General features: G+C 46.4%; 1 protein-coding gene across 3 annotated transcripts in view; it reads left to right on the top strand.

Annotated features, from left to right (window-relative positions):
* LOC131752112 (interferon alpha-inducible protein 27-like protein 2) overlaps positions 1 to 12,075 on the top strand; it is a 16,166-nt gene extending 4,091 nt beyond the window's left edge. For all 3 annotated transcript variants that reach the window (XM_067027836.1, XM_059056143.2, XM_067027837.1), the window contains 6 exons: positions 75 to 97; positions 429 to 554; positions 960 to 1,109; positions 10,042 to 10,071; positions 11,115 to 11,276; positions 11,818 to 12,075. In XM_067027836.1, coding sequence (XP_066883937.1) covers positions 482 to 554; positions 960 to 1,109; positions 10,042 to 10,071; positions 11,115 to 11,276; positions 11,818 to 12,026 — 624 coding nt within the window. In that variant the 5' untranslated portion in view covers positions 75 to 97; positions 429 to 481 and the 3' untranslated portion in view covers positions 12,027 to 12,075. The remainder of the gene's footprint in view (positions 1 to 74; positions 98 to 428; positions 555 to 959; positions 1,110 to 10,041; positions 10,072 to 11,114; positions 11,277 to 11,817) is intronic.

Below are 12,075 nucleotides of genomic sequence, written 5' to 3'. Positions count from 1 at the left end.
AGGGGCGAAGGAGGTGGGTGAGTGGAGAGAGCAACAGGTCTCCACTCACTGTATCCCTCTCTGCTTCCATCCAGGGCTGCTGTCACTGTGACCAGAGGTGAGTGTGCTGGGAAGGGGCTTGAGCCCACCTTTACCAGGAGGCTTTGGGAACCTCCAGTCTTGTATCAAGCCAGGTCACTCTGAAGCCCTAAGACTTAGGCTGGGTGGGCAGTGGGCAGGGCACAGATGGATTATTAGAGGTGAACAGGATTCTGGAGATCAGGGAGCCAAGCAAAGTCATTATTAACTTTAAAAGCTGTGGTCTGTGCAGATCTGGGGGGCAGGCTGGAAGTGCCGGCTGGGACAACAGAGAGGTGCCCCTGCCCTGCTCCCGCCAGTCCTTCGTAAATCAGGCAGAGCACACTTCTCATTTTCACACTGTTTCTCAGAAAGATACTGGTGTCCTTGGCTCTGCACCTGGTGTTCCCACACTGCCTCCAAGATGTCAGATAAAGAGATAAAGAGCAGGGAAGGAGATGCCACTGACCTCTTCCCGCTGGAATTTCTCTTTGATGGTGAGTGGCCTAGGGAAGCTCCAGAGGGCGGGGTGGCCCAGGGCTTGGGGTGCCTGAACGAGGGCAGAGGGGGTCTTCTGGGTTCTGGCTGGCCTGGAACTGCCGCCAGGTGCGCTGCACCCCATCAGGTCCCTAACCTCCTGGGCCTCAGACTCCTGCTCTGTGACGTCTGGAACCTGCCAGCTCCGCGTTGGTGCTGGGTCTCCCTCTCTGTGTCTTCTCCTTGGGTTCACCTCCAAGCATCTTTGTCACCTCTTAGCACAGTTGCCGTTGAGGTCCCCTCCCGACATCAGAGTTTTGGGGAGTTTCGGGAGATGGTGGAGGGCGCAATGTGGGGCCTCTGGTCCCTCAGCTGCCCACCCCGCTGGGAGCTCCCCCCGCATCTTTTTTTTTTTTTTTTTCCAGAGGAGGATGAACCTTCCCAGTCACCCGACCAGACCTCTGATGGTTCTCCTGGGGAGCCACCCCAGGGGCCACCCCAGGGGCCAGATGGATCTGGCTCTGACCCCAGAGACCCACGCAAGGCTGGAGGCAGCAATTTCTCCCATAAAGCAGGTAACTGATCCCTGGGCATCAATCCACGGGCCCCCACCCAACTCCCCACTGCTCACTTCAGCCTTCTGAGTTGTCAGTGTCAGGCCCACGTTCCTGATAGAATCTCTCTGACACTCACATTGTCGGAAAAAGGGCACAGTATACATGAGAGATGAAATAAATGATGCTCTAGAATCAGAGGAACCACACTTCAGGACTTGGCTCTGCCTCTGACTTGCTGAGTGACCCAGAACCAGTCACTTGCCCTCTCTGGGCCTTGAATGGTTTGCTTTTAAGAGCAGGGTAGGATGAGGTCCCTCTTAGGGCTTTCCCAGAGCCAGGTCATATTCTGTTAGGAGGGATTGAGGTGCTGCTCAGATTCCTGGGCAGCCGGCAGGCGCAGGCTCAGGCACGGCTCCTTGCCGGTTAAGTCCACTGGCCGTGCCCTACCTTTTGGCCCCGTAGCACCCAAGGCGGGTGAGTACCATTTCTCCATTTTCGCCCCTCCCGTGGTGCCCCAGGGCCTGGTTGCTAAAGTCCACCCAGGACACTCCCTGGCAGAGCAGTGTCACGTGTAAGGGTGGGGCTAGCCCGGGCCTGGGCAGCAAAAGACACAAGCATTTTGGTTTTTTTTTTGGTCGGGGGGGCAGTAGAATACACATAGCATTAGATTTACCAACGTAACCATTTGTCAGCGTGCAGTTCAATAGGGTTGACTATATTCACAGTACCATGCAACCAACCTCCGGAACTGCCTTCATCTGCCCAAAGTGAAACTCTGTACACATTAAACGTTAACTACCCATATCCTCCTGCCCCCAGCTCCTGGCAACCGCAGTTCCTTCTGGCTCTATAAATTTGACTAATCTAACCTAATCTCCATGGAGGTGGTATCATACAGTGTTTGTCTTTTTGTGACTAGCTTATTATGCTTAGCATAAGGTTCCCAAGGTTAACCTATATGTCAGAACTTGCTTTGCAAGGCTGAATGATATTCTGTTGTGTGTATATACCACATGGTGATCACCCATTCATCCATTGATGGACACTTGGGTTGCTTCCGCCTCTTGGCAATTGTGATAAATGCTGCTGTGAACACGGGGGTGCAAATATCTCTTCAAGACCCCGCTTTCAATTTCTTTGGATATATATCCAGAACTGGGATTGCTGGATCATATGGTTTTCTATTTTTAATTTTCTCAGGAACTACCATACATTTTCCATAGGATGGCAATGGTGGAGCCAGAGACAGATTGGAGTCATGCAGCCACAAGCCAAGGATTGTTGGCAACCCCTAGACAATGATGCTAGAAAGAAACAAGGAAGGATCCTCCCCTAGAGCTTTCAGAGAGAGCCTGGCCCTGCCTACACCTTGATTTTGGACTTGTGACCTCCAGAACTGTGAGGGAGCACGAGAGAATCAATACAGTTTGTGGTAATTGGTTATAGCAGCCTCAAGAAACTAATATGGGCAGACCTCATTTTATTGTACTTTGCAGATACTGCGTTTTTTACAAGTTGAAGGTTTGTAGCAACCTAGCGTTGGCAGATATTGGTTCACATTTTTAGCAATAAAGTATTTTTAAATTAAGGTATACTCCTTTTTAAACAAAAGGCTATTGCACATTTAATAGACTACAGGATAGTATGAACATGACTTTTATATGCAATGGAAACCAAAAACTTCACATGATATTTGCTTTCTTGCGGTGGTCTGGAACTGAACCCTCAGTATCTCTGAGGTGTCCCTGGACAGAGATTGAAAATCCCATTGTGGTTGAAGGCTGTATTAGAGTCAGAATCTGTACAAGGAGGAGGTGGGAGTCTCTAGTGGGGTGCTGGACATTGGTAATAGAGAGGGGGCAGTTTTTGTTAGTGACAGGGTCTAGGGCAGCACCATCCAGTAGAGCTTTCTGCGGTGATGAGCAAGCTGTGCGTGATCCAGTATGGTAGCTGGTAGCCACGTGTGACTATAGAGTCCCTGAAATGTGGGCCATGGGCCTGAGGAACTGAGTTTTAAATTTTATTTCATTTTAATTAACTAAGATTTAAATAGCACACATGGCTAGTGGTTCCTATAGCGGGCAGCATGGGCCTAGTGTATGACCTTGGGTGTGTGTGGCATAGAGGTCAAGATCCTTGGAAGTGAGGCATGAGAACTTCAAGGCCAGTTTGTTGGAAATGTCACCCGTGCAGATACAGAAACCCTCAAGACAGGTCAGGGGTACTGTTGGAGAGAGTGGTGATGGTGAGCCATGAGCTGCAACCTTCAAGAAATGACTGGAGGTCTGAGGCTGATTTGTACCTTTTCTCCCTTGCCTGGGACCAAGGCTCTTCTTCATGGGGAGCTGGCTGAGCTCACTCCTGCAACTCCTAAAATCTCCGGAACTCCTGCTCCCAGCTGCCCCAGCACCCCAGTCCCTGCCCCTGTCAGATGTCCCTGCCAGCCCCAAGAGCTCTCAGCAATTCGACGTGGTCCAGGCATGCTCTGCCCTGTGGTCCGGGGCTCCAGCCACAAGGCAGGACACATAGAGGAAGCAGGGTGACGTCTCTCTTTTTTTTTTTTAAATTTTTAAATTAAATTTTATTTTTTTATACAGCAGGTTCTTCTTAGTTATCCATTTTATACATATTAGTGTACACATGTCAATCCCAGTCTCCCAATTCATCCCACCAATACACCCCCCACCACTTCCCCCTGTTTGTTCTCTACACCTGTGTCTCTATTTCTGCCCTGCAAACCGGTTTTTCGAGGTTCCACATATATGCGTTAATATACAAGATTTGTTTTTCTCTTTCTGACTTACTTCACTCTGTATGACAGACTCTAGATCCATCCACGTCACTACAAATGACCCAATTTCGTTCCTGTTTATGGCTGAGTAATATTCCATTGTATATATGTGCTACATCTTCTTTATCCATTCATCTGTTGATGCGCATTTAGGTTGCTTCCATGTCCTGGCTATTGTAAATAGTGCTGCAATGAACATTGGGGTGCATGTGTCTTTTTGAATTATGGTTTTCTCTGGGTATATGCCCAGTAGTGGGATTGCTGGGTCGTGTGGTAATTCTGTTTTTAGTTTTTTAAGGAACCTCCATACTGTTCTCCATAGTGGCTGTATCAATTTACATTCCCACCAACAGTGTAAGAGAGTTCTCTTTTCTCCACACCCTCTCCAGCATTTGTTGTTTGTAGATTTTCTGATGATGCCCATTCTGACTGGCGTAAGGGGATACCTCATTGTAATTTTGATTTGCATTTCTCTAATAATTAGTGATGTTGAGCAGCTTTTCGTGTGCTTCTTGGCCATCTTTGGAGAAATGTCTCTTTAGGTCTTCTGCCCATTTTTTGATTGGGTTCTTTGTTTTTTTAATATTGAGCTGCATGAGCTGTTTATATATTTTGGAGATTAATCCCTTGTCCCTTGATTCGTTTGCAAATATTTTCTCCCATTCTCCTTTTCGTCTTGTTTGTAGTTTCCTTTGCTGTGCAAAAGCTTTTAAGTTTCATTAGGTCCTATTTGTTTATTTATTTTTTTTTAATTTCCATTACTCTAGGAGGTGGATCAAAAAAGATTTTGCTGAGATTTATGTCAAAGAGTGTTCTTCCTATGTCTCCTCTAAGATTTTTATAGTGTCCAGTCTTACATTTAGGTCTCGAATCCATTTTGAGTTTATTTTTGTGTATGGTGTTAGGGAGTGTTCTAATTTCATTCTTTTACATGTAGCTGTCCAGTTTTCCCAGCACCACTTATTGAAGAGACTGTCTTTTCTCCATTTTATATCCTTGCCTCCTTTGTCATAGATTAGTTGACCATAGGTATGTGGGTTTATCTCTGGGCTTTCTATCCTGTTCCATTGATCTATATTTCTGTTTTTGTGCTAGTACCATATTGTCTTGATTACTGTAGCTTTGTAATATAGTCTGAAGTTAGGGAGTCTGATTCCTCCAGCTCTGTTTTTTTCCCTCAAGACTGCTTTGGCTATTCGGGATCTTTTGTGTCTCCTACAAATTTTAAGGTTTTTTGTTCTAGTTCTGTAAATAATGACACTGGTATTATTTTGCATTGAATTGCATTGAATCTGTAGATTGCTTTGGGTAGTATAGTCATTTTCACAATATTGATTCTTCCAATCCAAGAGCATGGTATATCTCTCCATCTGTTTGTGTCAGTTTTGATTTCTTTTATCAGTGTCTTATAGTTTTCTGAGTACAGGTCTTTTACCTCCTTAGGTAGGTTTATTCCTAGGTATTTTATTCTTTTTATTGCAATGGTGAATGGGTTGTTTCCTTAATTTCTCTTTCTGATCTTTTGTTGTTAGTGTATAGGAATGCAAGAGATTTCTGTGCATTAATTTTGTATCCTGCAACTTTACCACATTCATTGATTAGCTCTAGTAGTTTTCTGGTGGCATCTTTAGGATTCTCTATGTATAGTGTCATGTCATCTAAAAACAGTAACAGTTTTACTTCTTCTTTTCCAATTTGGATTCCTTTTATTTCTTTTTCTTCTCTATTGCCGTGGCTAGGACTTCCAAAACTGTGTTGAATAATAGTGGTGAGAGTGGACATCCTTGTCTTGTTCCTGATCTTAGAGGAAATGCTTTCAGTTTTTCACCATTGAGAATGATGCTTGCTGTGGGTATGTCATATATGGCCTTTATTATGTTGAGGTAGGTTCCCTCTATGCCCACTTTCTGGAGAGTTTTTTATCATAAATGGGTGTTGAATTTTGTCAGAAGCTTTTTCTGCATCTATTGAGATGATCATATGGTTTTTCTTCTGCAATTTGTTAATATGGTGTATCACATTGATTGATTTGCATATATTGAAGAATCATTTCATCCCTGGGATAGATCCCACTTGATCATGGTGTATGATCCTTTTAATGTGTTGTTAGATTCTGTTTGCTAGTATTTTGTTGAGGATTTTTGCATCTATATTCATCAGTGATATTGGTCTGTAATTTTCTTTTTTTGTAGTGTCTTTTTCTGGTTTTGGTATCAGGGTGATGGTGGCCTCATAGAATGAGTTTGGGAGTATTCCTTCCTCTGCAATTTTTTGGAAGAGTCTGAGAAGGATGGGTATTAGCTCTTCTCTAAATGTTTGATAGAATTCACCTGTGAAGCCATCTGGTCCTGGACTTCTGTTTGTTGGAAGATTTTTAATCACTGTTTCAATTTCATTACATGGGATTGGTCTGTTCATATTTTCTGTTTCTTCCTGGTTCACTCTTGGAAGGTTATACCTAAGAATTTGTCCATTTCCTCCAGGTTGTCCGTTTTATTGGCATAGAGTTGCTTGTAGTAGTCTCTCATGATGCTTTGCATTTCTGCGATGTCCATTGTAACTTCTCCTTTTTCATCTCTAATTTCATTGATTTGAGTCCTCTCCCTCTTTTTCTTGATGAGTCTGGCTAAAGGTTTATCAATTTTGTTTATCTTCTCAAAGAACCAGCTTTTAGTTTTATCGATCTTTGCTTTGTTTCTATTTTGTTTCTTTGTTTCTATTTCATTTACTTCTGCTCTGATCTTTATGCTTTCTTTCCTTCTACTAACTTTGGGTTTTGTTTGTTCTTCTTTCTCTAGTTCCTTTAGGTGTAAGGTTAGATTGTTTATTTGAGATTTTTCTTGTTTCTTGAGGTAGGCTTGTATTGCTATTAACTTCCCTCTTAGAACTGCTTTTGCTGCATCCCATAGGTTTTGGATCATCGTGTTTTCATTGTAATTTGTCTCTAGGTATTTTCTTTATTTCCTCTTTGATTTCTTCACTGATCTCTTGGTGAAGAGATTTAGTAACGTATTGTTTAGACTCCATGTGTTTGTGTTTTTTACGTTTTCTTTCCCTGTAATTGATTTCTAATTTTATAGCGTTGTGGTCAGAAAAGATGCTTGATATGATTTCAGTTTTCTTAAATTTACCAAGGCTTGATTTGTGACCCAAGATGGGATCTATCCTGGAGAATGTTCCATGTGCACTTGAGAAGAAAGTGTAATCTGCTGTTTTTGGATGGAGTGTCCTATAAATATCAATTAAATCTATCTGGTCTATTGTGTCATTGAAAGCTTGTGTTTCCTTATTAATTATCTGTCTGGATGATCTGTCCATTGGTGTAAGTGAGGTGTTAAAGTCTCCCACTATTATTGTGTTACTGTCGATTTCCTCTTTTATAGCTGTTAGCAGTTGCCTTATGTATTGAGGTGCTCCTGTGTTGGGTGCACGTATATTTATAATTGTTACATCTTCTTCTTGGATTGATCCCTTGATCATTATGTAGTGTCCTTCCTTGTCTCTTGTAACATTCTTTATTTTAAAGTTTATTTTATCTGATTTGAGTATTGCTACTCCAGCTTTCTTTTCATTTCCATTTGCATGGAATATCTTTTTCCATCCCCTCACTTTCATTCTGTATGTGTCCCTAGGTCTGAAGTGGGTCTCTTGTAGACAGCATATATGTGGGTCTTGTTTTTGTATCCATTCAGCGAGCCTGTGTCTTTTGGTTGGAGCATTTAATCCATTTACATTTAAGGTAATTATTGCTATGCATGTTCCTATTACCATTTTCTTACTTGTTTTGGGTTTGTTTCTGTAGGGCTTTTCCTTCTCTTGTATTTCCCACTTAGAGAAATTCCTTTAGCATTTGTTGTATAGCTGGTTTGGTAGTGCTGAATTCTCTTAGCTTTTGCTTGTCTGTAAAGCTTTTGATTTCTCTGTCAAATCTGAATGAGATCTTTGCCAGGTAGAGTAATCTTGGTTGTAGGTTCTTCCCTTTCATCACTTTAAATATATCATGCCACTCCCTTCTGGCTTGTAGAGTTTCTGCTGAGAAATCAGCTGCTAACCTTATGGGAGTTCCCTTGTATGTTATTTGTTGTTTTTCCCTTGCTGCGTTCAATAATTTCTTTGTCTTTAATTTTTGCCAATTTGATTACTATGTGTCTCGGCGTGTTTCTCCTTGGGCTTATCCTTATGGGACTCTCTGTGCTTCCTGGACCTGGGTGGCTATTTCCTTTCCCATGTTAGGGAAGTTTTGAAGTATAATCTCTTCAAATATTTTCTTGGGTCCTTTCTCTCTCTCTCCTCCTTCTGGGACCCCTGTAATGCGAATGTTGTTACGCTTAATGTTGTCCCAGAGGTCTCTTAGGCTGTCTTCATTTCTTTTCATTCTTTTTTCTTTATTCTGTTCCGCGGCAGTGAATTCCACCATTCTGTCTTCCAGGTCACTTATCCGTTCTTCTGCCTCAGTTATTCTGCTATTGATTCCTTCTAGTGTAGTTTTCATTTCAGTTACTGTATTGTTCATCTCTGTTTGTTTGCTCTTTAATTCTTCTAGGTCTTTGTTAAACATTTCTTGCATCTTCTCGATCTTTGCCTCCATTGTTTTTCCAAGGTCCTGGATCATCTTCACTATCATTATTCTGAATTCATTTTCTGGAAACCACTTCATTTAGTTGTTTTTCTGGGGTTTTATCTTGTTCCTTCATCTGGTACAGAGTCCTCTGCCTTTTCATTTTGTCTAGCTTCTGTGATTGTGGTTTTCGTTCATCAGGCTGCAGGATTGTAGTTCTTCTTGCTTCTGCTATCTGCCCTCTGGTGGATGAGGCTATCTAAGAGGCTTGTACAAGTTTCCTGATGGAAGGGACTGGTGGTGGGTAGAGCTGGGTGTTGCTTTGGTGGGCAGAGCTCAGTAAAACTTTATTCCGCCTGTCTGCTCTTGGGTGGGGCTGGGTTCCCTCCCTGCTGGTTGTTTGGCCTGGGGTGACCCAACACTGGAGCCTACCAGGGCTCTTTGGTGGGGCTAATGGAGGACTCTGGAAGGGTTCACGCCAAGGAGTACCTCCCAGAACTTCTGCTGCCAGTGTCCTTGTCCCTTGGTGAGCCAAAGCCACCACCTGCCTCTGCAGGAGAACCTCCAACACTTGCAGGTAGGTCTGGTTCAGTCTCCCCTGGGGTCACTGCTCCTTCCCCTGGGTCCCGATACGCACACTACTTTGTGTGTGCCCTCCAAGAGTGAAGTCTCTGAGACTTCCCTGGTGGCGCAGCAGTTAAGAATCCACCTGCCAATGCAGGGGACACGGGTTCGAGCCCTGGTCTCGGAGGATCCCACATGCTGCGGAGCAACCAAGCCCGTGCACCACAACTACTGAGCCTCACTCTAGATCCCACGAGCCACAACTACTGAGCCTGCATGCCACAACTACTGAAGCCCGCACCTAGAGCCCACGCTCTACAACAAGAGAAGCCACCGCAATGAGAAGCCTGCGCACTGCAACGAAGAGTAGCCCTCGCTCTCCACAACTAGAGAAAGCATGCCTGCAGCAGCGAAGACCCAACGCAGCCAAAAATAAATAACTAGATAAATTTATAAAAACAGAAAAAAGAGCAAAGTCTCTGTTTCCCCCAGTCCTGTCAAAGTCCTGCAGTCAAATCCCGCTAGCCTTCAGAGTGATTCTCTAGGAATTCCTCCTCCCATTGCCAGACCCCCAGGTTGGGAAGCCTGACGTGGGGTTCAGAACCTTCACTCCAGTGGGTGGACTTCTGTGGTATAATTGTTCTCCAGTTTGTGAGTCACCACCCCCTGGTAGTTACGGGATTTGATTTTACTGTGATTGCACCCCTCCTACCGTCTCATTGCAGCTTCTCCTTTGTTTTTGGATGTGGGGTATCTTTTTTGGTGAGTTCCAGTGTCTTCCTGGCGATAACTGTCAGGAAGCAGGGTGACTTCTGATGGGGGAATTTGAGATGCTTCCTGCAGAAAGTGACAAGTAGGCTGAGCCCTGGAGGATGGGGGGCTTTCACTCCAGCTGTAGCCTGGGATGGGCATAGGGTGTCTGGAAGAGGGAAAGACCAGAAAAGTCAAATTTATTCCATCACAAATGAAAATAGCATGCTTTTCTTGATTTTTTTTTTTTTTTTTGAGAAAATGATACCAAATGTATTGACTTCCAGGAATGGCCTGTGCAACCGTGATTGGAGGAGGTGAGTCTCTTTGGGAAGAAACTCAAGCCCCCATCTGACCCTGAGCCTGACCCTGGGCCCCCGGGACCACCTGGTCTTGACCAAGCCCAAGATTGCCTTGAGCCCCAGGACATGGGTGGGTAAGGGTGCAGTGGGCAGGGGACAGAGTTGGAACACTCGAGGTGACAAGAACCTTGCCAAGAAGGAACTGAAGCAAAGCCATTCAAAGCACCCAGGTCCAATCTCAGCTTCTCCCAAGTGCAAACCATGTGATCCAGGCAGGTTGTTAAATCTGTCTGAACCCATGATTCCTCCCCAGAAAGCAGGGCCAGGGGTACCTCCAGAGGGTTGTAGGGGGTGTGTAAGCTGAGCTGTAGGGATTCCTCAGACTGCTTTACAAACCCTTTAGCTTATCCTGTGAGCCCAGAGGTTTCCAGCTGTGCCCCTGGCCAGCATCCTCTAACACGGTGGCCAGAATCCAAGAAAATGAAATCATTTCTGTCACACCAGCCACAGTCTCAAGTGCTCATTGGCTACCTGCGGCCAGTGTGTTGGACAGTCCAGATACGGAACGTTTCCTGGTTGCAGAAAGTTCTATGACTGCACTCTCTGGAGATGTAGGGGACCCCTGGGGGGACGCCCACAGGCAGCTGCAGGGCAGAGGGCAGAAGCTGCCACCCCAGCACCTCTTCAGAAGAGCATCTCTGTCCTTATTCTGTGGATCCTGTGATTGGGGGAAAGACACTATTTTCCCTGCCAAAAGGGGGCGCTTGAAGACCACTGCTCCTTTAATTGTATTTCACACAAGGGCGGTTGAGGCACAGTGAGGACAGGTGAGCCTTCCAGGACCACAGCAAAACAGAAGAATGCACAGGCCTGGGATCCAGCTTCTTGGGGTGGGGGGCATCCACTTGTGTCCACTTCTACAGCCTTCCTTTGCTTCAGGCCCTGTGGCTCTCACGAGAGCAAAGTGGACCCCTCACCTCATCCCCCCAGGAAGGTATCAGGGAGATCTGGGGAGTCTGTCCCCCGGGGCCAACCCTAAAGCTCCTCTGCACCTACAGCCCTGGCCGTGGGGTCTGTGCCCGTGGTGCTGGGTGCCATGGGCTTCACCGGGGCAGGAATCGCAGCCTCCTCCTTAGCGGCCAAGATGATGTCAGCGGCCGCCGTGGCCAATGGGGGCGGAGTTGCCGCCGGCAGCCTTGTGGCCACTCTCCAGTCCGTGGGTAAGTGTCTGGGTGGGAGGAAGTGGGGAGGGTGTGACACACCAGCACAGGATTCAGGCCAGAGGCTAAGCCGGAGGGAGGGCCTGTCTGCTTCCTCCAGCTTCATGGGCATCAGTGTCCCTGGTCCTTTGTGTCTCCCTCACTGTCCCCTCTTCTGGTTGGGGGTGGGTTTGGGGGCACTGGGGCCGTGCAGCGCAGCAGTTACGCGTTCCCCATCAGCCCTACAAAACCTGCGTAGGGCCCTCCCCTCGCTGGGCCCAGCCTCGTGCTGGGGAGAGACCCTCTGCCATTTCTCAGAGGGTCTGTCCTGTCGCCGGTGGAGTCACTACCAGAGTGTGTGTCTCCTCTTTGGGCAGCCATGGGCAGCGGCCCCTCCCCAAAACAGACCTCCTGGGGTTTCAGGAAGTAGAGGAGGGAACAGGACTGGGATGTCCGGGACTTGGGCCTCCTGTGGGTCCTGCGTTCTCTGACCTCCACGGTCTTGCTGGGAGCTGCCGGGGCTGCCTGTCCCCTTGTGCTCTAACCCCCTCCTCTCTCCCAGGGGCAGCCGGACTTTCCGCTTCATCCAACGTCATCCTGGGCTCGGCTGGGTCAGTGCTTGGGGCCTGGCTGTGGGGTAGTAAAAAGAAAGCCCCTTCCTCTCCTCCACCGGGATCCAGTGCTGAAGCAGAGAGAGGCTCCCGTGCTGGAGATGACCCTCCAGGGCCTCAGGATGTCAGTGCCCCAAATGACAAGTTCTCTGCCTCCTAAAGTTCTTCAAAGAAGCACAGGAAATAAAGACGAGGCGCTGTGACCTTCA

Source organism: Kogia breviceps, chromosome 3, assembly GCF_026419965.1.
Source record: "Kogia breviceps isolate mKogBre1 chromosome 3, mKogBre1 haplotype 1, whole genome shotgun sequence".
NCBI classification, from domain to species: Eukaryota; Metazoa; Chordata; class Mammalia; order Artiodactyla; family Physeteridae; genus Kogia; species Kogia breviceps.
Note: the sequence above shows the minus strand (reverse complement) of the source record. Positions and strands in the feature narration are given on the sequence as shown.